The sequence below is a fragment of the Erpetoichthys calabaricus genome, chromosome 5, assembly GCF_900747795.2.
Source record: "Erpetoichthys calabaricus chromosome 5, fErpCal1.3, whole genome shotgun sequence".
NCBI classification, from domain to species: Eukaryota; Metazoa; Chordata; class Cladistia; order Polypteriformes; family Polypteridae; genus Erpetoichthys; species Erpetoichthys calabaricus.
Window position 1 is genome coordinate 166361831 of NC_041398.2, and position 24494 is coordinate 166386324.

The 24494-nt window shown below is 39.8% G+C and overlaps 1 protein-coding gene across 2 annotated transcripts in view; it reads left to right on the plus strand.

Annotated features, from left to right (window-relative positions):
* nek1 (NIMA-related kinase 1) overlaps window positions 1-24494 on the plus strand; it is a 331746-nt gene that overhangs the window by 26982 nt on the left and 280270 nt on the right. For both annotated transcript variants that reach the window (XM_051927638.1, XM_051927639.1), the window contains exons 5-6: window positions 13136-13219; window positions 21722-21789. In XM_051927638.1, coding sequence (XP_051783598.1) covers window positions 13136-13219; window positions 21722-21789 — 152 coding nt within the window. The remainder of the gene's footprint in view (window positions 1-13135; window positions 13220-21721; window positions 21790-24494) is intronic.

Sequence of the window (24494 nt, forward strand, 5' to 3'; positions counted from 1 at the left end):
ATTAAAGTTATAAACTATTGCTAAGCTAGCTGTGTCAGAAGTTGAATATAATATTTGAAGTGTTTTTTTTTTGTTTTTTTTGACCCAGTAATAATCATTGTTAATAACATTGGCAGACAGTTTGGTGTAGTGGTTAATGCTTTGGATCTAGGACATTAAACCCTGAGGTTGTGGGTTCAAATTCTGCTAATGACACTGTGGCTCTGAGCAGGTCCCTTCACCTGCCTGTACTCCAACTGGAAAAACAAAAGAAATTTAACCAATTGTATCTCACATGTTGTAAGTTGCCTTGCATATAGGTGTGTGGTAAAGTGAGGTCCGTGGCTGATCAGCATCTTTTTAAATAAATAATTGCCGTACTCGTGGCTTGGTAGGCGGTGGTAGCGTGGCGAGAGCAGTTTTCCGGGCGCGAGGCAGGAGCGGAAGGCCCTACACTAAGTGCAGAGGTGTAGGATCTTCTGTGACCCTAATTGTTGCTGAGCACTGCTAATCGACACAGCTGTGACACGTCTCCATTTTAAAAGGAGAAGCGCAAATGTAAGGAGGAGAATCATGAATCAAGAAAAGAATGAGGTTAAATGGAGAAAGAAGGAGAGAGGGCAGGAGGTGGAAGGAGATGGTGCAAACAAGGTGAGGAGAGAAGGCAGGCAGCTGGGAAGTGAGAGCCCTTTGAGTCGAGTGAGAGGCTGATGCCTGGGGCTGAAGGAGTGATCGCTCTGGCTGAGCAACTTGGGGAGCCAGAGCGATTTTTTTCATTAAAGGAGCGACTTGCTGTTTAATTTCGGGAAGGCAGTGGGGGTCGAGGAGGCTTGGGAGGAGAGCCCCAGTGTGAGCGTCCTGGCCTTTGGGGACCCAAGTCTTGATCCATTGAGGGAGCCTTTCTGTAGCCATGCGACGGTAGGCAACCGGACCCAAAGGAAGGTCCGCTGCATGTGCTGTTAGGGCGACTGTTAGGCCCATACGGGATAAGCAGAGGAGCTGCCAGTTAAGAGTAATGCGGCAGGCTTTTTAAAAAAGACTGTTCTGCCAGTGGGTGTTTTTTTAAACCTCATTTTAATGGAGTAATTTATTTATTGGGGTTATTTTAACCTCCACTTAACACCTTGTTTTATGGATTACTTATTTATGAATTTTCAGCACTGCTCTTTATTTTTGAACACCGCTTTGTTGATATGTTTTTAATAAAAGCACTGAACTCTTTTGCACCTTCCCTTTGCTTCATATGGTGTCCTCATTTGCCCTGCTCATCCGAGTCATGGGAAAAGGGAGCATGGAGCTGAACCCGCACCATCACAAGGTGCCAGCCAAATAATAAGTAGTAATATTAGGTCACTGCAGCTGCTTACTCTTGAACATGCCATGTACAATTGCACATGAATAAAACATTCTAGCTTTAGATCAATTTCTGCTTTTTCTAGTGACTTGGCTTTTGTTGATTGTCATTGTAAAACACAATTTTACAAGGAAGTGTATTCTTTTGAATTGGGTAATCAGTAGGAATAATGTGAAATTTATCATTATTAAATGTTTTACGATTTTCACATGTTGACATCATTTGCTGAAATATTTTATTTTCGTGTTTTTCCCTCATTTGTATGAATGTTCTAGCTTGATTTTTTTTTTTTGCCCTAGCCATAGGCAGACAAAGTGCTAACAAGGTGTCTTGCTTTTCACTTTTTACAAACAGCATTGACGTTTACAGGCTGCACATTTAGGCAGTCCATGCAGTGAACTGAATGTTATAACTTTTTGGGTTGTTTTCTATAGTGCTTGAATTGGAAGAAAATTACTGCCAGAACTATGTTTTGGCAGCTTCTTTAAAGGTCTAAGCACCCCTTTTAAAGTCTGCAGAAGCAAATGTATGAGGTGAGACACAAAAATAAGCGGATTGGTAAAAAATATATGTATTTATTGATAAATTACAGGATTCTAAACATTGTCACCTTCTATATACTCCCCTCCTGATCTCTACACCGCTCCATATGTATCTTCCATTGATTGAAACAGTGCTGGAAGTCTTCTTGCTTGAGGCTCTTCAACAGGCTTACTGTTTTTTGTCTTCACTTCATCCATTGAAGAAAAATGTGTTCCCTTCAGGTCACTTTTGATTTTCGGGAACAAGTAAAAATCACAGGGAGCTTAATCAGGCGAATAGGGAGAATGATATAGGATAGGAAGTTTTTTTTTTCAGTCAAAAACTGCTTTATGGAAAAAGAGAATTTGCGAGAAATTTGATGTTGTTTTGCTATTTGTTGTGTTTTTTTTTTTTTTTTTTTTTTTTTTTTTCCCCACCCAACATTATCACGGCAACTTGTGTAGCGATTGTTGTGCGAATACTGACTGGGCTATTCACAGGATATACCTAGCCAGTCAGTGGTTTGAGAGGGCATGTAGGAGGGGATATAGTTCTATGATTCACATCCAGCTGACTTCCAGATAGTTTTCCAGGAAAGCGCCAAGCCCATTCTGGTTATTTTTGTCTCACCTCGTATACTGTATGTAAACGTTTTGTGAAGTGGATCATTCAAAGTAAGCAGACATACATGTAAATGTAAACTATTTCAGAGTGTGGGGTGGGAATTCCCCTTTCAAAGACCATAGATGTAAATGTTCATTACAATGGAGTAGCCGTTGTGGGACCTGTTAAGTTTAAACTTAAGTTGTTAGTCTATCTTGTCTTGGATCCAAGGACACCACTTCTGTCTCCCTCCCTCACTTTTGTTAAACTTATTCTTTCCACTTCACACTTGACTATATATTTCAAACAATACAAACAAATGAGCACATCTTTTTTTTTTTTTTTTTTTTCTTTCCTTGTTTGGGACCCTTCTTCAGTTGTCTGTCCACTCTATTGGCTAGTGCTGCTGTTTGCGTGGGTCCTTCATTTGCATAAAACAATTTGAGTGCAGCAGTAGTCAATAGCTGAAAACACAGATCCACTAATTTTCTTTTTCTATATCGTCATCAAGATTTGATCAAATCAAAAATGAATTTGATTTTGTGGTATTTATTTTTTCTGGGGGAAGAGGGTGGAGGGTTACCTCAAATATTGATATATCGAAATGTCCTTTCTTAGCAGTTTCTTCAAACTGAGGGGTTTTTTTTCCATTTTTTTTTTTCGTTTCCCTCAGTCAGTCAGTTTGTATATACATATAACATGGTCATGCACCGCCTTGCGGCTCGATTTGGATTTATGTCAAATTAGCCATATGTTGGTCAGTGGACATTGCAAATGTAGGCTTTGTGGTCTTTTGCTGGTGACTGGAAGGCATACTTTAACACTGGAATCCCTGAACCCTATGAAAACGTGCGTAATGCCAGGCCACCTTAAATTCCCTTGACCTCCTCATTAGCACCTTTATGTTGCAAATGTGTCAGTCAGCACAAGCAGTAAGCAGCCTACTATCCCATGCCCACCGAGGCAGTTGAAGTCTGACGCAAAGTTCTCACAGATGAAGTCCCTTAATCTGGGAGTTAGTTGTCTAGACTTGTATAGGGTAAATAAAATATTGTTATTTGGAATACATACATTTCCTGTGTGTTCGTGTCTACAATGATCTGTGTAAATGTAGGCTGTTACATATGCAAATCAAATGTATGTTTTTATTATATAATAGTACAGTAATCCCTCCTCTATCACGGGGGTTGCGTTCCAGACCCCCCCGCGAAAGGTGAAAATCCGCGAAGTAGAAACCATATGTTTATATGGTTATTTTTATATTGTCATGCTTGGGTCACAGATTTGCACAGAAACACAGGAGGTTGTAGAGAGACAGGAACTTTATTCAAACACTGCAAACAAACATTTGTCTCTTTTTCAAAAGTTTAAACTGTGCTCCATAACAAGACAGAGATGACAGTTCCGTTTCACAATTAAAAGAATGCAAACATATCTTCCTCTTCAAAGGAGTGCGTGTCAGGAGGAGATAATGTCAGAGAGAGAGAGAGATAAAAGCAAACAATCAGAAATCAATAGGGCTGTTTGGCTTTTACGTATGCGAAGCACCGCTGGACAACGCAGCTGATAGGAAGGGAGCAATGTAAAAGTAGCCTTTCAGCATTTTTTTAGAGGAGCGTCCATATCGTCTAGTGGTGCGAACAGCCCCCCTGCTCACACCCCCTCCGTCAGGAGCACATAATGTCAGAGAGAGTGAGAGAGAGAGGCAGAGAAAAACAAACAATTAAAAATCAATACGTGCCGTTCGAGCTTTTAAGTAGGCTATGCGAAGCACCATGCAGGAAGCATATCGCTTGACAAAACAGCCACATTTAAGCTCAGCAAGGAAGAGAGCAATGTGAAGGTAATCTTTCAGTGTTTTTTGAGGAGTGGCCGTATCTTCTAGGGGTGTGAACAGCCCCTGTGCTCACAATATATTTGAGGAGTTTTATTTAATACGTAATACATGCTCTGATTGGGTAGCTTCTCAGCCATCTGCCAATAGCGTCCCTTGTATGAAATCAACTGGGCAAACCAACTGAGGAAGCATGTACCAGAAATTAAAAGACCCATTGTCCGCAGAAATCCGCGATATATATTTAAATATGCTTGCATATAAAATCCGTGATAGAGTGAAGCCGCGAAAGTCGAAGCGCGATATAGCGAGGGATTACTGTAATAAAAATAGCAGCTCACTACTCAAAACAGTAAATGCAGAGAGGACCCAGGATCAAATTTGCAATGTTTAGATTATAAGACAGCAGTTCTTACCTCTGCACCAGTCAAGTGGACATATCTGCTATGTATCGATTGATACTTGGTCTTCAGTTTTTACCCATTGACAGCAAAATGTAAATTGTATAACTTATTTTTCTTCAGTTATATTCTTAAATAAAAGCACACTTGGTTTGTTAGACCTTTTTTGAATTTGGACAGTCTTCACACATTATACACTTCCAAATCAACATTTCGTCATTATTACTATAACATAAAAAAAGTTTGTTTTGTTCTGTGTTCAACATTTCTTTCCTTGCATTTTCTGTCGGCCTACGTTTACACAGATCATTGTATTGTCTAAAATCTTTCCAGATCTTCTTTCTTAGTGTTTGTCCCTGTTCTAACGTAGGGTCTGCTGCTTTCAATGCCTTCCTCCACTTCTTCTGATCTTGGGCATCTTCCTAGTCGACATCAGTCTGTTGCATGTCCTCCTTGATTTTGTTGAGCCAGTGCTTTTTGGGTCTTCCGCATGGTTTCTTGCCGTCTGAGTCGAAAGGTGATTTTGGCCACTGTCTCTTCTTCACTATGCAGGACATGTCTATACCACCTCAGCCGAGCCTCTTTCATCTTCTCGGTGATCAGCGCCACTCCTATTCTTCTCCTAATTTCCATGGTCATGGTGTGATCCCACCTCATGAGTCTGAGAGACCGTCAGAGCATCTTCATCTCCATAATATGGAGCTCCTGTTCTTGTTGTGCGTTGGCTGGCCAACATTCATTGCCTTAGAGGGCCACTGGTCAAATGACAGTTTTGTACACTTTGGCTTTGATGTAATTCAGCATCTGTCAATCGCACAGGATGCCTGTGACTTGTTGCCACTTGAGCCACACTGCTGCAATGTGGGCGTCCGAGAGGCTGTTACATTCGGCACTTGTACAGGAGCCTGGGTATTTGAACTGTGATCTTGTTCAGGTCATGGTTGTCTACTTGTATTGTTCCTCTGTTTGTGGGCTGCTTTCGAGGTAATTGGTCTACTTGAGGTTTAGTTGCAGGCTATTTTAGTCTACCAGGTCTTTCCACCGCTGTGTCTGCTACTCTAGGGCGGCTCTTGTTTCCTCCGTGATCATGACATCTCCCATGTACAACAATGTCCATGGTTGTAGTGTCTGGATATCTGCCGTAACTGTGTCCATAAATAGGAGGAAGAGCAGGGGTAATAGTGCTGAGCCTTGGTGGATGCCTATTCAGATTGGAAAGGGCTGTGAGGCTCTAATGGTACATCACACTAGTCTCATTACATTAGTGTAAAGTAGCTGGATCCATTGCACATAAGCTTTGGGAACGCCGTTTATGGAGGGCTCTCCAGATCAGGGTATGCGGTACCCTGTCAAAGTCCTTCTCCATGTCCAGGAATATGATACGGATGGACTTATTTTTTCCCCGATGTTGTTTCATGAGCAGGCGCGTGGCATGGATGGCATTGATAGTTCACATCCTTTCATAAAGATGATTACAAAATTTTGGAGGCGACAATTGAGGATGTGCTCAAAGATCTTCATGGCGTGACATAGGAAGCGTATGGGATGGTAAGTTCCACAGTAATTGACGTCGCCTTTTCCTTTCCAAATCGGCACCATAGTCCTTGTCGTCCAGGCTTCGGTCACCATCTCTTCATCAGTGATCCTATTGAAGAGCGTCGTTAGTAATTCCACACCTTTTTACGCCAGAGTAATGTCCAGACTTTGGTTGGGATGTTGTCTGGGCCAGTAGCCTTGCATTCTGCATTTGTCTAATCACAACCTCTGTCTCTGTGGTGGTGATTGTGCAAATGGGTCCGAAGACTGGGCCGCCAGGTGGAATATGCAGGTGGGGAACTCTTCTGTACTGATCTTTAAGAAGTAATCATTCCATTTGCAGAGAATTTCCAGTTGGTTTTGCAGTAGTTGCTGGTTCCTGTCCTTGATATTCCATACTTGTCCAATACCCTGGGTCAGTCGGTGTAGGGCTTTGGTAATGTGATGGATCTTATTTATGCCTCCAGGTGTGTCGTTGTCTTCCTATAGAGCGTTGTATTGCTTAGCTTTCGCTTTGGCCAGTGGTTGTTTCGCCGAGGTGTTGAGTTGCCTGTGTTGCTGATGGACTTGGCTGAGGCCGGTTCACTGCCAGTTTTTATACGCTGCTTTCTTTTCCTTTAGGACTACTTGGACTTCATTGTTCCACCACCACGTCTGCTTGTCGATTTTTAAAAAAATTTTTTTTTTTTTTTTAAATCAATCTTCATTTTCCTGCAGGGTTTCTCCAGAGGTGTCATAGATTTTCTGGGCCATACCTTGCCTCGTAGAATCTGATGGTAGCCTCGGATTGACAGTGAGCAGCTGGAGAGTGTCCGCAAATTGGTTCTTATGTTCTAATAGCTTCCACCATCTGATCTGCTTGATGCCAACAACATCCGATTTGGGCCTCTGCTTGATCTGTATTTTCATGTCCAAGACGATAATGACAATATTTTATTTATCCTGTACAACTCCAGATACTTCACTCCATGATAAACACTGAGAACCTTCTTTGCGAATTGAGGTGTGGGTGTGGGGATGGGATAGCAGGCTGCTTGCTGCTTGTGCTGATCAAGGTTATTATAGTTTTGCCTTTTTATATTAGTTTTTATTTCTATATTTTTTCTGACCTTACTTGGAAATTCAGTTTAGTTTTCCTTCATCGTATATTTTTAGTTTTAGTTTAGTTTTTATTTCACAAAGACGTTTCTATTTTATTTTTATATATATTAGTTTCAGTTTTAGTTATTACAAGGGGGCTTCGCCCCCTGCTCGCTTCGCTCGCCTACCCCCGGCGTTTTGAACCTGTGCCCACTGGGCAGCCGTAGTTTCAGACGCGCGTTGTAGGAGCTTGCGTTGTTTTGAACCCGTGCTTGCCCTGCTTCTGCGGTTTGAGACGCGCGGTGTAGGTGTATATCTGTCAGTCGAGCTCGTTCGGTTTGAACCCGTGCCTGCTTTGCCTCCGCAGTTTCAGACGGTGGGTCGCGTTCGGCGTTTTGTACGATCCCAAGCAGCACATTATTCCTAACTTCACTCCGCATTAGTGCCACGCACAACATGGCGGTGACGCCTGCGCCTTCACTACGCAGTAGTGCCACTCACAATATGGCGGCAACGCCTGCGCCTTCCGTATTATGTCGGGTTTTACCATGCTGTGTAGGCGCCTTTGCCTTTCGTACTTTCCCGCGCCTTCCGACGCGCGATGTAGGCGCCTGCACCTTCCAGGTCTGCCTCCGCTGTGTGGTGTGGACGTTTAACTGTCGTTTTTTCTGCCTTTATATTCTGTATCTCGCTGTGCATGTGTTTAGTGCCTAGGTTTTTTTGAAGCTGTTGCATTCCAGTTTTCATCATCTGTAACCTGCTCTCCATGTGTTTGGCCCCGTTCTTTAACCTCTTTATGACGTTTTACTTTGTTTCCTACTCTGTCTTTTATTTCTGAGCTCGCTTTATCCTGCTTGCGGCATGTCAGACGGTTCGTAGTCTCTCCCGTTTCGCTCTGGGGCGGGGGGGGGGGGGGCTTTGTGTGGCGCCTGCGCACGTTCGTAGTCTCTCCCGTAGGGGGGCTTTGTGTGGCGCCTGCTCACTATGTCTCCTGCGTCCACGGGCAGGTCCCTGCGTCCATATCCGGTTTACCATTCTCGGTTAGTAATATGGATGGCATGGAGTGCCTACAAAGTTAGTTTTGTGTCACAATCACAGAACTATACACTTAACAAATTTGGATATGACTTTAATGTTAGTGGAAGCTTACTACACTGCCTGGTTTACTATCTGGTTTTGTTTTTTGTCTGATGAAAACAAGCAAAATCAAAATTAGATACTGAATATGAATAATTTTACACAATTGTATAATTTGTAAAATATGTTCTCATGAAAATCACAGGGGCTTAGGAAAAACAGGGCTCTTAGACTTGAATGAGTGTGCAGACCCCACCTAGCTGTATTGAGGGAAACAAAGAACAACAAGCATGTAGTGTGAAGGTTAGGGGCAGTGAGACTTGAATAGCCTACCATAAGAACAGTAAACCCATAATGAGAAGGGCAAGAGCAGGTAATAGGAATACGGACAGGCACAAAACAACAGAGATGGCATCTGAGATTAAGAACAATATATACATTATCTAAACCTGTTTATCCAGAGCAGGATCACAGGAAACCTGGAGCCTACTGCAACAGGTTTGAATGTAAGGCAGGAAAACTCCCTGGTATGCAATATGTATGATATGGCTGATGTTAAGAACAAAAAGAGTGATATTTCAACTATCTATTTTGAGAGAGAGAGAAAAACATTGAAAAAAGGGAGACAAATATTTTAAAATATAATTCTGCTAATGGATTACTTTCACAATATCAGGTATTTTGAGTTGTGTATATGAACTTAAAAAGACAAATTAATAAATCTAGAATAATACAAAACCCCATTAGTATGTTTAGTTTTTCATCACTTGTCAGACTCTCTACCTTTGTTTGTATCGCTTCATTGTTAAACGATGTTTTTAAAGCAAAAGTGATTGGTCAGCAACAATATGCTGATCTTGTATGATGACCTAGTCAGTCTCTCGATCAGTGCTGTTTTATTTTCAAAAATCGGGAGTGGTCTTCCCCTCAACTTTTTTGTATACTCCGATATGGGGATGGATATTTGAGAAGTAAACCGCAAGACAATGATTATATTTTTATATTATGTACATTAAGGAACCATCACCAACAAATCAAATTAATAATATATTGAACAATTATTATAAAAGTAATGTTGAATAAATCGGACTCTGCAGCTGCATAAATTAAAAAAAAAACAAAAAAAAAAAAACGTGTTTAGGTAAAGCACCACTTCTGGGTGATGGATTTGGCCCAAAAGTTAATACAGATCTAAAGTTGTGGTGTACAAACTACATGCCGAATTTCATCCATCTATCTAGTTGCATTTTTGAGTTATCGTGTTTATACACACACGCAAACACACACACGCGTGCGCAACCACACACACACAATTCCAAAAAACAATATTTTTGGACTCTGGGAGGTCTATAACGTCAAGATTAATCAAAATATCAAGGTCGAATTTTTTCATGATTACTATACTTTCTCTATACTTCGTATATGAGAAAGTAAAAACAATGTATCCTGTATGATGTGGCAGGTGAATTGCTGTCAACGAAAAGCAGTCACCTGAGAAATAAACTGAAACGTTACTCACTCATGATTTTTCTGTCCATACGGTAATGTTTTTGTTGAACAGCACATTCTGATTTCAGTTGTGGTACAGTGTCCATTTTAGCACATCCTTCGACAAAAACAAGCGCAAAGAAAGACGGCACGTAAATCGCTTTCTATTTCTCATGCTTTATGCACCCGCACTCAGCTTGCTCTGTCTCCGCAAATGCTGTGTGAATAGCCGCCCTCTGTCACCTGACACCTTTCACTGGATGAAAATGTGCAGGGACGGGTTGTAGTGGATGACTTTCTGTTTTAGAGTTAAAACTTACAATGTATAAAGACTAACGGCAAGTATATTCATTCAAAAACGAAAACTAAAAATATTTTAGTAAATTATTATTTTATTTCAGTTAGTCTTTCCAGCTACTTTAATAGTTTCGTTTAGTTTTAGTTTTTCATTTCGGTTTTGTTAATTATTTCAGTTTATGAAAATGTTTTTTTTTAATAGTTTCAATTTTGATTTTAGTTTTCGTTAACTATAATAACCTTGGTGCTGATCGACACATTTACAACCCAAAAGACGCTGATGGAGAGGTGCAAAGGAATTTAAGGTGGGCTGGGATTACGAGTTTTTTCGTAGGCTTCGTTAATTCTAGTGTTAAGTCGTTGCCAACAAGGGAGGATGTGTTCTTCTATGCCTACTGCTTGTAGATGGTTGTCAATGGAATTCCAGAAAGTTTTTTTCCTCCTCGTGGCATCTGGTCTGCAGCGTGTATGGTGAGATTATTTGCAAGGTTGTTGATCCAGATTCGATCTGGACATCAGCCAATCCGATATTAGGGCAGCTTCAACTACATCATCTTTCAGATGTTCATTGGCGACTATAGCTACTCCATTTCGACTTATTTGGCTGTTGTAGTAAAGCTTGTAGCCTTCGCCAATTTCTTTCACTTTTGCTCCCTTCCATTTTGTTTCTTGAATACAGGCAATGTCCACTTGTCTGCATTTGAGGACGTCAGCCAGTTTGCAGGTGCGATCAGTGAGTGTGCCGATGTTGAGGGTGACTAAACGTAGGTGTTGGACTAGCTTCTTTGGTCTTCTTTGTCCACCAGCAGGTAGCCCTCATGACTTCTTCATGCTGCTCAGTTTCTTTTTTTTTCATCTTTTTACTTTTGTTTCTCTTCCTCCTGTTTTATAGTTGGACGTATATAATTCTATTGAGTGCAATTCTAGTAACATTATAGTGAATGTTTATACATCCTTACTATTTGTGTGTGTGTGTTACCACTCAATATTTGTCCCCCCCCATGATCCAATAAGCAAATTTTAACATATATTTGCATATGTGGACTTTAGACAGGTACACACAATCATTTTAAGATGCCTCCAAAACCTTATACTGGCAGTTATTTTTTTCAACTTCTGGCACTAGAGAAAACAACTCCAAAATCAAAAACATTCATTTTATTATATGGGCTGCCAAAATGTGCAGTCTGTAAATGTCATTGCTGTTTGCAAAAAAAAATACAAATATTAGAATTTTATAGTCTAGCTATGGAAGAAAAAATGGCAGTTGATGAAAATTGCAAAAAATAATACTTGAGTGAACGATTATAAACAAGGGAAAATAGTCAATATCTAATGATGATGCTAAAATTTCACATTATTTCTACTGATCACCTCTCTGTTTTAAACAATACAATTTCTTGGAAAGGTTTGTTTTGCAATGACCAAGAGAAGCTAAGTCTCTAAGAAAAGCAGAAATTGCTCTAATGTAGGAATGTTTTACTCATGTACAATTGTATATCACATGTTCAAGAGTAAGCAGCTGCAATGATCAAATGCCATTAATTCTTAGTTGACTGATGCCTTTATCCAAGGCGACTTACAATATTTTAGATGCAATTGTTTACATTTAATTTGTTTTTCCAGTTGGAGCACAGGCAGGTGAAATATTGTGCTGCTTGGTCACATAATGTTAGTAGCAGGATTTAAAATCACAATCTCTGGATTTTGTAGTCCTAGTTCCAAAGCCTTAGCCACTACACTAAACTGCCTGACAGTAATGTTAGCCTTTGGTAAAAACTCTGAACTCTGCAATTATTACATACAGAAAAGTTCTTTAATTTCATAGTACGTCTGACACATTCAGTGATCTGAGGCCCTATATCTTAGGACATTTTCCAGGCAAAGCTGAGTATCATAGCGAGTAGATGTATAAAATGGAGTACACAGTGCTTCCCTAAACACTATTTGCTGCTGTTACTCTAATGATGCAGTACACAAAATGACAGCAAGATTGAATGATTCATGATAAATTAGTCATTAAGCTTCAGGTACTGAGCTCATATAGTATATTGATAGTGGCAATTTTACCTTTCTATTTTCTCTTTTGTTCATTTTCTTCTTTTCACTCCCTTTCTTTGCACTGTTATTTTATGTATTTGTCTAATAAATGAGTAGAAATGTGATACCGTATTCGCTCAAATGTTTAATACGCACTGACTGGAGGAAATTGGGTGGGGGATGGAGCCTTTTCAGTTATAGAGTTTGCTGCTATCCACTACAACTTTTTAGCAAGTTGTACCCAGTGTATATTACTTTCAGTACACTGTGGTCTTTTACAGTTTAGTAATTACATGGATGCAAAATTATGATATTAATTTTAATTCAATTAATTGTGAAACACTAGCAAACGCCATTTCAAAATAAATATGACCGGTTAAATATCAGTAAGGTGAAAACAGTTTTAAAAATGTTCATAGTTAAGAGGGTCAATGCATGCACGTGTAGTGGAACTACCTATATTAAAAATATGCATGGGTATCTACACTACGATCTGGCAAATAAAAAGCTTAGCTTTAATTACTCCTTGGCATAAGTGCCTCTGACATACTGTGAATATTCTCAGGAATGCACTTTAGGCTTTTAGTAGTTTTGTGCAATAGTTTGTAATTAGAAGACTGGTGTGTTGATTGTCTAAACCCATGTTTTATGCATTGCTTATTGAAATAAATTGTTATCACATTTTTATACTTTAGAATAACAGTTTTCAACTAAGTTATTTTCTGGTCCTCCTTTTCTGTGTCCTGGGGATGCCCCAAACATCTTTGGCAGTAGAGCATTATTAAAGTGGTCATGATGTTATAATTTAATACAATTTATGCTGTACTATAGGTACAGTAGAAATGTTTTCCAGATATTTTCATCTCTTAACTTTCCAATATGTATTTTCCAGTATGCAAATAATTTTTTTTTGTATGATCACAGATTTTAGATTGGTTTGTACAGATCTGCTTGGCATTGAAGCATGTTCATGATAGGAAAATTCTTCACAGGGACATAAAATCACAGGTGCGTAGGCATATGTCTTTTAAAACTACATACTTGTCTATGCTTATGTATCTTTTTATAGTGTCCTGGATGATAAATGTATTCTTGGCGTGTCAGTGGTAAACAAATGATTGTGTGTGTGTGTGTGAGTGTGTATATATAATATATACAGTGTTGTGAAAAAGTATTTGCCCCCTTCCTGTTTTCTTATTTTTTTAGCATGTTTGTCATAATTAAATGTTTCAGATCATCAAAGAAAATTTAAATATTAGACAAAGATAACCCAAGTAAACACAAAATGCAGTTTTTAAGTTATGATTTTATTTATTAAGGAAAAAAACTATCCAAACCTACATGGCCTTATGTGAAAAAGTAATGGCCCCCTTGTTAAATCATGAAGTAACTATGGTTAATCACACTGTTACCATATGGCCCGAGGAGGCCTCCCAACAACTGTTACCATACGGCCCGAGGAGGCCTCCCAACAGTTGCAGGACTGCTTCCAGAGAACCGATTGGGAGGTTTTCTATCACCAAGACTTGGAGTACCACACTACTGCAGTCCTGGATTACATCAGGTTCTGCACGGACAACGTCACCAGGGACAGACGCATAAGGATTTATCCTAACAGGAAGCCCTGGATGACGAGGGATGTCCAGAGTCTGCTGAAAGCTAGGAATACTGCTTTCAGGTCTGGGGATGGGGCTCTTTACAGTGTAGCCAGAGCGAACCTGAAGAGAGGCATCCGAGAGGCCAAGGCAGCATACAGAAGGAGGATAGAAGATCATCTGAGGAGTAACAACACCAGGCAGGTGTGGCAGGGTGTCCAGCACATCACCGGCTACAAATCCAGCAACTCCTTGGCTGCTGAGGGAGACGCTTCTCTGGCAGAGGAGCTGAACATCTTCTTTGCCCGCTTTGAGGCGACACCAACAGCAGCTCCATCACAACAGCCTGTTCACAACAGCAATTTACTCACAGTGGAAGTGTGTGAGGTGAGGCGGGTGATGAGGAAAGTGAACCCGAGGAAGGCTGCAGGACCCGACGGTGTGGCTGGACGGGTGCTGAAAGACTGTGCAGATCAACTGGCCGGAATCTTCACCAGGATTTTCAACCAGTCCCTGTCCCAGGCCACTGTCCCATCCTGCCTCAAGTCCTCAATCATTGTTCCGCTGCCAAAAAAATCCAACATGAACAGTCTGAATGATTTCCGCCCAGTGGCACTCACATCTGTCATCATGAAGTGCTTTGAGAAACTGGTGCAGAGTCATATCATCGCCTGCCTGCCAGCAGACCTGGACCCATTTCAGTTTGCTTACAAAGCAAAGAGATCCACGGAGGATGCTGTGGCCACAGCCCTTCATGCTGCCCTGACCCACCTGGAGCAGCAGGGGAGTTACGCCAGACAATAACCTGCTCCTCAACAACAAAAAAACAAAGGAGCTTGTTATTGACTTTAGGAAAAACAAAACTGACATCCAGCCACTCACCATTGGTGGGGCATGTGTGGAGAGGGTCCCGGTGTTCAGGTTTCTGGGTATGGAGCTGGAGGATGACCTGACCTGGAGTGCCAACACCAAGGAGCTGCTAAAGAAGGCACAGCAGAGACTGTATTTTCTGAGAATTCTCAGAAAGAACCACCTCCCAAAAAATCTGCTCCTTGCTTTTTATCATTGTTCCATTGAGAGTGTGCTCACGTACGGACTGTGTGTGTGGTACGGCAGTTGCACTTCCTCAGAAAAGAAAGCGCTACACAGGGTCGTCAGGATAGCGGAGAGAACAATTGGTTGTACCCTCCCCACTCTGGAACAAATCTACACCTCCCGAAGCCGCAAAAAAGCAATAGACATTTCGCAGGACTCATCACATCCCGGTCATTGCCTCTTCCAGCTTTTGCCATCGGGCAAGAGATACAGAGCTATGAAAACTAGGACAAACCGCCTTAAAAACAGCTTTTATCCGAAAGCAATCATGGCCCTCAACTCAAAATAAAACTGCTCTATATTATTCTTCCAATGTGCAATATATACCTTAGGTCAACAAGTGCAATTTGTATATTTATTACTATTCGGTTTGTTATTATATTCTGTCTTTTTGTCATTTTAACCCTTATTCCTCACACTGAGTTGATTGCACCTTCAATTTCGTTGTTCCTTTGTAAAAGTGACAATGACAATAAAGATCTATCTATCTATTTATTTGGAAAGCTGAGTTCAATTTCACAAGCCACACCCAGGCCTCATTACTGCCAGACCTGTTGAATCAAGAGATCACTTAAATAGAACCTGTCAGACAAAGTGAAGTACAGTAATCCCTCCTCCATCGCGGGGGTTGCGTTCCAGAGCCACCCGCGAAATAAGAAAATCTGCGAAGTAGAAACCATATGTTTATATGGTTATTTTTATATTGTCATGCTTGGGTCACAGATTTGCGCAGAAACACAGGAGGTTGTAGAGAGACAGGAACGTTATTCAAACACTGCAAACAAACATTTGTCTCTTTTTCAAAAGTTTAAACTGTGCTCCATGACAAGACAGAGATGACAGTTCCGTCTCACAATTAAAAGAATGCAAACATATTTTCCTCTTCAAAGGAGTGCCCGTCAGGAGCAGAGTCTGTCAGAAAGACAGAGAGTAAAGCAAACAAATCAATAGGGCTGTTTGCTTTTAAGTATGCGAAGCACCGCGGCACAAAGCTGTTGAAGGCGGCAGCTCACACCCCCTCCGTCAGGAGAAGAGAAATAGAGAGAGAGAGAGAGAGAGAGAGCCAGAGTAAAACAAAGTCAAAAATCAATACGTGCCCTTTGAGCTTTTAAGTATGCGAAGCACCGTGCAGCATGTCCTTCAGGAAGCAGCTGCACACAGAAGGTAGAAACGTCCCTATCGTCTAGGTGTGCGAACAGCCCCCCTGCTCACACCCCCCTACGTCAGCGCAAGAGAGAGAGAGAGAGAGAGAAAGTAAGTTGGGTAGCTTCTCAGCCATCTGCCAATAGCGTCCCTTGTATGAAATCAACTGGGCAAACCAACTGAGGAAGCATGTACCAGAAATTAAAAGACCCATTGTCCGCAGAAACCCGCGAAGCAGCGAAAAATCCGCGATATATATTTAAATATGCTTACATATAAAATCCGCGATGGAGTGAAGCCGCGAAAGGCGAAGCACGATATAGCGAGGGATCACTGTAGGCCAAAAGATCCCAAAAAGGAAGACATCATACTGCGATCTAAAGAAAATTCAGGAAAAGATGAGAAACCAAGTAATAGACATCTATCATTTTGGAAAAGGGTACAAAGCCATTTGTAAAGCTTTGGGACTCCAGTGAACCATGGTGAGAGCCATTATCCACAAATAGACTAAACTTGGAACACTGGTGATCCTTCCTAGGAGTGGCTGACCTACAAAAATTACCCAAAGAGTGCAGCAACGACTCATCCAAGAGGTCACAAAAGAACCCAGAACAACATCTAAAGAACTGCAGGCCTCACTTAGTTATGGTCAGTGTTCATGACTCAACCATAAGAAAGAGACTAGGCAAATATGGCATGCATGGTAGAGAACAGAAAGGCTTGTCTCACTTTTTGCCAAAAAACATCTTAATGATCGCCAACACTGACGAAACAAAAGTTGAACTTTTTTGAAGGTGTGCATTCCGTTACATCTGGAATTAAAGTAACAGAGCATTTCAGAATAAGAACATCATACCAACAGTTGAACATGGTAGTGGTAGTGTGATGGTCTGGGGCTGCTTTGGGGACCTGGATGACTTGCTGTGATTGATGGAACCATGAATTCTGCTCTCTACCAAAAAATCCTGAAGGAGAATGCCCGGCCATCAGTTCATGACCGCAAGCTGAAGCGCACTTGGGTTCTGCAGCAGGATAATGATCCAAAACACACAAGCAAATCCACCTCTGAATGGCTTAAAAAAACAAAATGAAGGTTTTAGAGTGGCCTAGTCAAAGTCTGGACTTGAATCCAATTGAGATGCTGTGGCATGACTTTAAAAAAAAAAAAAAAAAAGCGGTTTATGCTCGGATACCCTCCTGTGTGGCTGAATTGAAACAATTCTGCAGAGAGTGGGGCAGAATTCCTCCACACAGATGTGAAAGACTCATATATACAGTTATTGCAAATGCTTGATTGCAGTTGTTGCTGCTAAGGGTGGCACATCCAGTTATTAGGTTTACAGGGCAATGACTTTTTCACACAGGGCCATGTAGGTTTGGATAGTTTTTTTCCTTAATGAATAAAATCATCACTTAAAAACTGCATTTTGTATTTACTTGGGTTATCTTTGTCTAATATTTTAAATTTGATTGATCTGAAACATTTAAGTGGGACAAACATGCTAAAAAATAAGAAATTGGGAGGTGAGACACAAAAATAACCGTGTGGTTAAAAAAAAAAAAAAAAAAAAATTGATGAATTAAAGCATTCTAAACATTGCCACCACCTATATACTCCCCTCCTGATCTCTACACCACTCCATACGTATCTTCCATTGATTGAAACAGTGCTGGAAGTCTTCTTGCTTGAGGCTCTTCAACAGGCTTGTCGTTTTTTGTTTTCACTTCATCCTTTGGAGAAAAATGTATTCCCTTCAGGTCTGTTTTGATTTTTGGGAACCAGTAAAAATTACAGTGAGCCAAATCAGGCGAATAGGGAGGATGATCGAGGACAGGAATGTTTGTCAGTCAAAAACTGCTTTACGGAAAAAGAGAAAATTCACGAGAAATTTGATGTTGATTCGCTGTTCTATTATTTATTTATTTATTTATTTATTTATTTATTTCCCCCCTGACATTTTCGCGGCAACTTGTGTAGCGATTTTGTTGTGCAAATACAGGATATATCTAGCTGGTTGCTGCTTTGAGAGGGCGTGTAGGAGGGGGATATAGTTCTATGATTCATGTCTGGCTGACCTCCAGACGGTGTTCCAGGAAAGCCCCAAGCCCAGTCCTGTGTTTTTTATTAAAAACTTCAGTCAAGTATTAAACACTGACATGCTGATATGACTTATGTAAAATAACAGACAGATGATACATTCAGTCAGATTAAGAGTGATATCACACTTACACTCCTTTTAGTACAAATAGGATTGTACAGTTGCAGGAATACAAACCGCTAATCTGAAGAATCCGTTTTCCTGCTGATTTACATTTACAGGTTGGCAGATTATGGTGAAACTATGAATCCATACTGTTTTGTATTGGGTAGGGTGGTGAAAGCAGGATAATGGCATGTGTTGTCTTTTCTTACCTCAAATTATGTAAACCAACATTTTAAGTCCCTCAAAATACTTTGAACATCATTGAAAGGTATGCCTTATCACCTTAATTTTAGTAGCAGTATACACTCTACAAAGAGAGCCTTTTTGGGGTATTGCTTCTTGCCACTGGAAGGCTGGAAAGTGTCCTGAATGGTTCAGTTAATCCATTAGCCTACCCTTTCAAAAGATATCAGTCCTATCCAAAATTTATGAAGTGTACTGGTGCAAATTTTTTAAAGCAGGGATCTACCACTGCTAATTTGTGAAAAACTTTTTAGAAATCAAAGGGGAATGGGGGAAAGCACATGCTCAGGGACTGATTTTTGGATAAATAAGAACTCTAAAAAAAAAATAGTCTGTGATAGCTAATTTGGAAACTACTAAAAGATACTAAATACATTGTTCCTAAATCTTTCTTGAAGACCATGGACAGTGCATTGCAAAGGTTGATCAAAATGTGGGCATATCCAGTGATTGCACATCAAAATTAATCTAAACATTGTAATGCTGTCTCCCACAATTCATAGTTAGTACGTTTCTTCAGATTTGCTTGGGCTACTAGTTAATATATTCACGTTCATCTGACTAACAAACATAACCGTTGGATTAACTAACCTTAACCTATAAATACTGCAAAAAACAAGCAAAACAAAAAATTCATTTGGAATGGCATCTTGTATTAGCCACAAGTGCACTGTACCTTATGTTGAAATTCTGGTTGGAGGAATGCTACCTCTTAGTTGAAATTAAGTTTGGATACTTAAAAGACCATATTACTGGTTACATGTTTGAAAGTGTAGTGACTTAAAACATCAGTTAGCCACGTGCACACCCAGACTGATAATAAGTCAGAATTTCTCTCTAAAGATACCTGTTACTTTTTAATAGGTGAGATTATAGTAACAGTCCTGGAGTAAAATTGTTGATTTTTATTTGAGAATTTCAAGACCAGTACAAGTGTAGCTTGAAATGACTGTATATGACCAGAATCAGAACATTGCAGAATGTACAGTACAGTTACAGTATTCTTTAGAGTTGATGGTTAAAACGAGTTCTGATAAGAATGTCCATAAATCTAATATGTTTGTCATTAAATTTATGCAGTGCAATATTGAGCATTACTTCTACAATGAATAAAGAATCTTATGAAAATGGTTTTACAGTTCCTTGATGTGTTAGAAGCCTATTAAATACATGTGTGAAGACAGACAGTGGAGGATTGTTTTAAATATTTTTTTATCCTTTGCAGCAGTGGGTGGTTGACAAAAAATGTATGTTATTACATAAACTACAAAGTAGCTTTGAAGCTCACATATTTATAAGACACAACATAAATTTTGTAAAAAATGGAATGCATTTGTTCCTTGTATAGCCTTCAAATGTACATAGATAGATAGATACTTTATTAATCCCAAGGGGAAATTCACATACTCCAGCAGCAGCATACTGATACCAAAAAAAAAACAAAAACAAAAAAAAACATTAAAGAATAATAAAAATGCAGGTAAAAACAGACAATAACTTTGAATTATGTTAACGTTTACCCCCTGGAGTGGAATTGAAGAGTCGCATAGTTTGGGGAAGGAACGATCTCCTCAGTCTGTCAGTGGAGCAGGACAGTGACAGCAGTCTGTCATAAAGAAAGCATTTCCAGAAGTTAAATGCTCTGAATAAAGTTTTAAAATGTTTAACATTTTTTCCCCAGTCCATTTATAAGAATATTATAATATATTCCCAGTTGATAAACCAATAGTTGTCACAGAGAAAAGTATATCTTAATTGTGAAAGCTTAATTAAATGCTAACCGGATTATGTGCATTTCCTTGCATAGTTTGTTTTTAAGTTCCAGAATTTCTTACAAACCTCCCAACAATTTTTTTCTCTCTCCATCAGTTACATCCTCCCATCCACTTTGTACACCTGCTTTATCCAGCCACAGAGAACTAGAGCCTTTTCTGCAGTGGGTACAAGGCCAGAATTATTTGTGAGCTGGACAGAGTTAGTCACAGTGCACACCTGGAACATGCCAACTCTCACAATTTTAGAGTTTTTCAGTCACATTTATGTCGCTTTCATACTATATGAGGAAAGTTTAGTTACAAATCCACTAAACATTTTGTTAAAACTAAAGACCATTGAGAAGTTATATGTATAATTGGTGTCCTATTTCTTTTGTGAGACGATACAGATTGAAAATGCAAAGAAGTGCTATCAAAATGCAAGCACCTATTCCACATAGCCTGATTATCTTCAAGCAAACAATCAAGCTGTATTTTGTTTAAGAACAAAAATGCTATGATTTGAGAATCACTGCCATTGAGTATTTAGAGAATAAGATTGCTAGCACTCTGGAAAGTTAAACTGTTTTATACATTTATGTCTTACTTAAAATTCTTTATAAATAAGAATTGGGGTCCTTTTTAAACACTAAAGGTCCCTGAAGTGTTTTATTCCCCCAAATTTTAATTAATTAATTTTTTCATTTTAATTAAAATGTAGTCAATTTTGGACTTCTCTATCGCCTTCAACACCATCCAACCTCTGCTCCTTAGGGACAAGTTCATACTCAAGGGAGTAGATTCATACTTGGTGGCATGGATCGTGGACTATCTTGCAGACAGACCTCCGTATGTGCATCTTGGGAACTGCAGGTCTGACATTGTGGTCAGCAACACAGGAGCGCCGCAAGGGACTTTACTTTCTCCGGTCCTGTTCAGCCTATATACATCGGACTTCCAATACAACTCAGAGTCCTGCCACATGCAAAAGTTCGCTGACGACACTGCTATCATGGGCTGCATCAGGAGTGGGCAGGAGGAGGAGTCAAACCACCTACAACTGAACACCAGCAAAACAAAGGAGTTAGTGGTGGATTTTAGGAGGACCAGGCCCCTCACGGACCTCCTGATCATCAGAGGTGACTGTGTGCAGAGGATGCAGACCTATAAATACCTGGGAGTGCAGCTGGATGATAAATTTGACTGGACTGCCAATACTGATGCTCAGTATTGAGGGAAGATAGTGGAGAGTGAGGGCAACCATGTAGAATTCTGCACTTTGTTAATGTGTTTGGCATTTCTGTGGTTTTTGTGTCCTACTTTTGAAAAACATGAATAACATATAAAACACATACCAGTTATTTTGCCTTTCCCATAATGTGATGTTCTGCCAAACACTTTAACATAGAATTAGGAGGAATGATGTTCATTTTCAGTAAAACATTGTTTTTTCTTTGACTACAATTTTAAATCTAGAATATCTTTTTGACCAAAGATGGAACAATACAATTAGGAGACTTCGGAATTGCAAGAGTTCTAAATAGGTAAGTATTGGTTTCCTTGTTTTACAGAGACCACAGTATAATTTTGTTAGTCTTATTACTTTATAAGTGGTGTGTGGTAAATGTACCTTTTCCACTTAAAGGCTTGAACTAGTGTATCATTAAAAACTGTACCTTTATTGCTGTATTATTAAACATAATAAATGTGACAAAATTAAAGTCTTCTCTTCCATATGATTTATGATACTGGTGTCAAGCTACATACTAAAGCAGATTATACATAAATTGATTTTAAAACAAGATTTATATTTCTGTTTCTCAAGCAGTTAACCATGCTATTCTCAAACTTAAGTATACAGTAATCCCTCCTCCATCGCGGGGGTTGCGTTCCAGACCCCCGCGAAAGGTGAAAATCCGCGAAGTAGAAACCATATGTTTATATGGTTATTTTTATATTGTCATGCTTGGGTCACAGATTTGCACAGAAACACAGGAGGTTGTACAGAGACAGGAACGTTATTCAAACACTGCAAACAAACATTTGTCTCTTTTTTTCAAAAGTTTAAACTGTGCTCCATAACAAGACAGAGATGACAGTTCCGTCTCACAATTAAAAGAATGCAAACATATCTTCCTCTTCAAAGGAGTGCGCGTCAGGAGCAGAGACTGTCAGAAAGAGAGAGGAAAGCAAACAAATCAATAGGGCTGTTTGGCTTTTAAGTACGCAAAGCACCGCGGCACAAAGCAGTTACAATGAAGGCAGCAGCTCACACCCCCTCCGTCAGGAGCAGAGAGAGAGAAAAACAAACAATCAAAAATCAATACGTGCCTGTTTTGTCTGACAAGGTGCAAAACAATGGTTACCGCAAAATCCTGCCGGACTACGCCAATTGTTTGGTCTTGGTAGAGTAATATATATATTGCTCTACTTTCCCCTATTGTATTATTAATATGTAGCCTTAGAATGCCTAATCTCACAGACTTACCACTGTTTATAAGGTGGTATTGTATATAACTTATCCCCACCTTCCCTTCTATATCTATAACCTTAGGCAATTAGAAATAGTAAAAGACAAGCAGAAGTTAAGTTACAGTTTAAACAATGTATTAGTATTATTGATAATATTCATAAATAATAACAAAATGCAAAGTACATTTGAATATTGGCAACCATACAACCTGATTAAATGATGATATGTAGTTCAGGTGGCACACAGACTTCTGGTTACTTAAATGTCTCTAGTTAAGGCATCATTGATGCTCAGCTTTCAGCCACATGTCTGTTCAAAATGGCTGCTGAGCTGTGCTGTTCATTGTGTTCTCTTCAGGGTAGCAAGAGAGATACTACTTCATCATATGTTGGTTGGTAAGAGAGAGATACTGAGGTTAAACACATACATTTATGGATGTTCTGTCCAACCCCTCGAGCCAATAGCACATCATGGTACTTAAATGCTTCTGAACCAAGCCAATTCCAAACAGCCATACTTCAGACCAATGGGGGAAATAGAACATCTTAACACCTGCCCCCAAACCATATGTTAAAGTACACCTTAGCCCATTTGCGGGGGTAGAAATGACTTTAGCAAGGAAACACTTGCCAAACTGGTTTAAAACACACATCCCCCAAATCCTGTCGTAAAATTCAAACAGACCCATTCCTAAAGGGGGGGGGGGGGGGGTAAACACTAAATTACACTGCTTTGTCTAAATTACAAATAAAGATATACAGTACAAAATATTCATCAAGTTATATGTAAAATCTCACATCACAACAGTGCCCTTCGAGCTTTTAAGTATGCGAAGCACTGTGCAGCATGTCGCTTCACAAAGCAGCTGCACAGAAGGTAGCAACGTGAAGATAATCTTTCAGCATTTTTAGACGAGCGTCCGTATCGTCTAGGTGTGCGAACAGCCCCCCTGCTCAACCCCCCTACGTCAGGATCAGAGAAAGTCCGCGCAAGAGAGAGAGAAAAGTAAGTTGGGTAGCTTCTCAGCCATCTGCCAATAGCGTCCCTTGTATGAAATCAACTGGGTAAACCAACTGAGGAAGCATGTACCAGAAATTAAAAGACCCATTGTCCGCAGAAATCCGCGAACCAGCAAAAAATCCGCGATATATATTTAAATATGCTTACATATAAAATCCGCGATAGAGTGAAGCCGCGAAAGGCGAAGCGCGATATAGCGAGGGATTACTGTATTGTACAATTTGTCTCCTGATAAAGAAAAGGTAATGAGTGAAATTTGCATTCTCCGCTGTATCAAAAATAGCAAAAAAATAAATATGCATAGAGACAACAGATTAAAAGTTTAATAAGAATTCTGAAATATTCATATAATTTGAAAGCCGTATTTTGTAAACTGCTTCCAATGATTTTACACTAGGCTTTTACGTAGAGACTGCATAATACACATGGAAACCCCTAAAATTGTAATACTTTTGATATTCCTTAGTAAAAAGTCATATAGCAATGAGAAGAAAGGAATTTCTAGAGTTGTTTTTGTGAGTTGTTAAAGTTTCCATCCTCCCTAAGTTTTACTTCTATATGAAATGGGTGTCTGTTATCAGTTGAGATGATTTCTGGTTTCTTAAAAAACTGCCTTCTGACACAAACTTAGCAAATCATCCACATTAGCTCCAGTAATTTTGGCTGCATATTTAGTAGCCTGCTGGAGCTTTTTCTAAATTTTAATTTGTCAAACTACTACACCAGGCAGTAAAGCCAAAAGTAATAACAGACTGG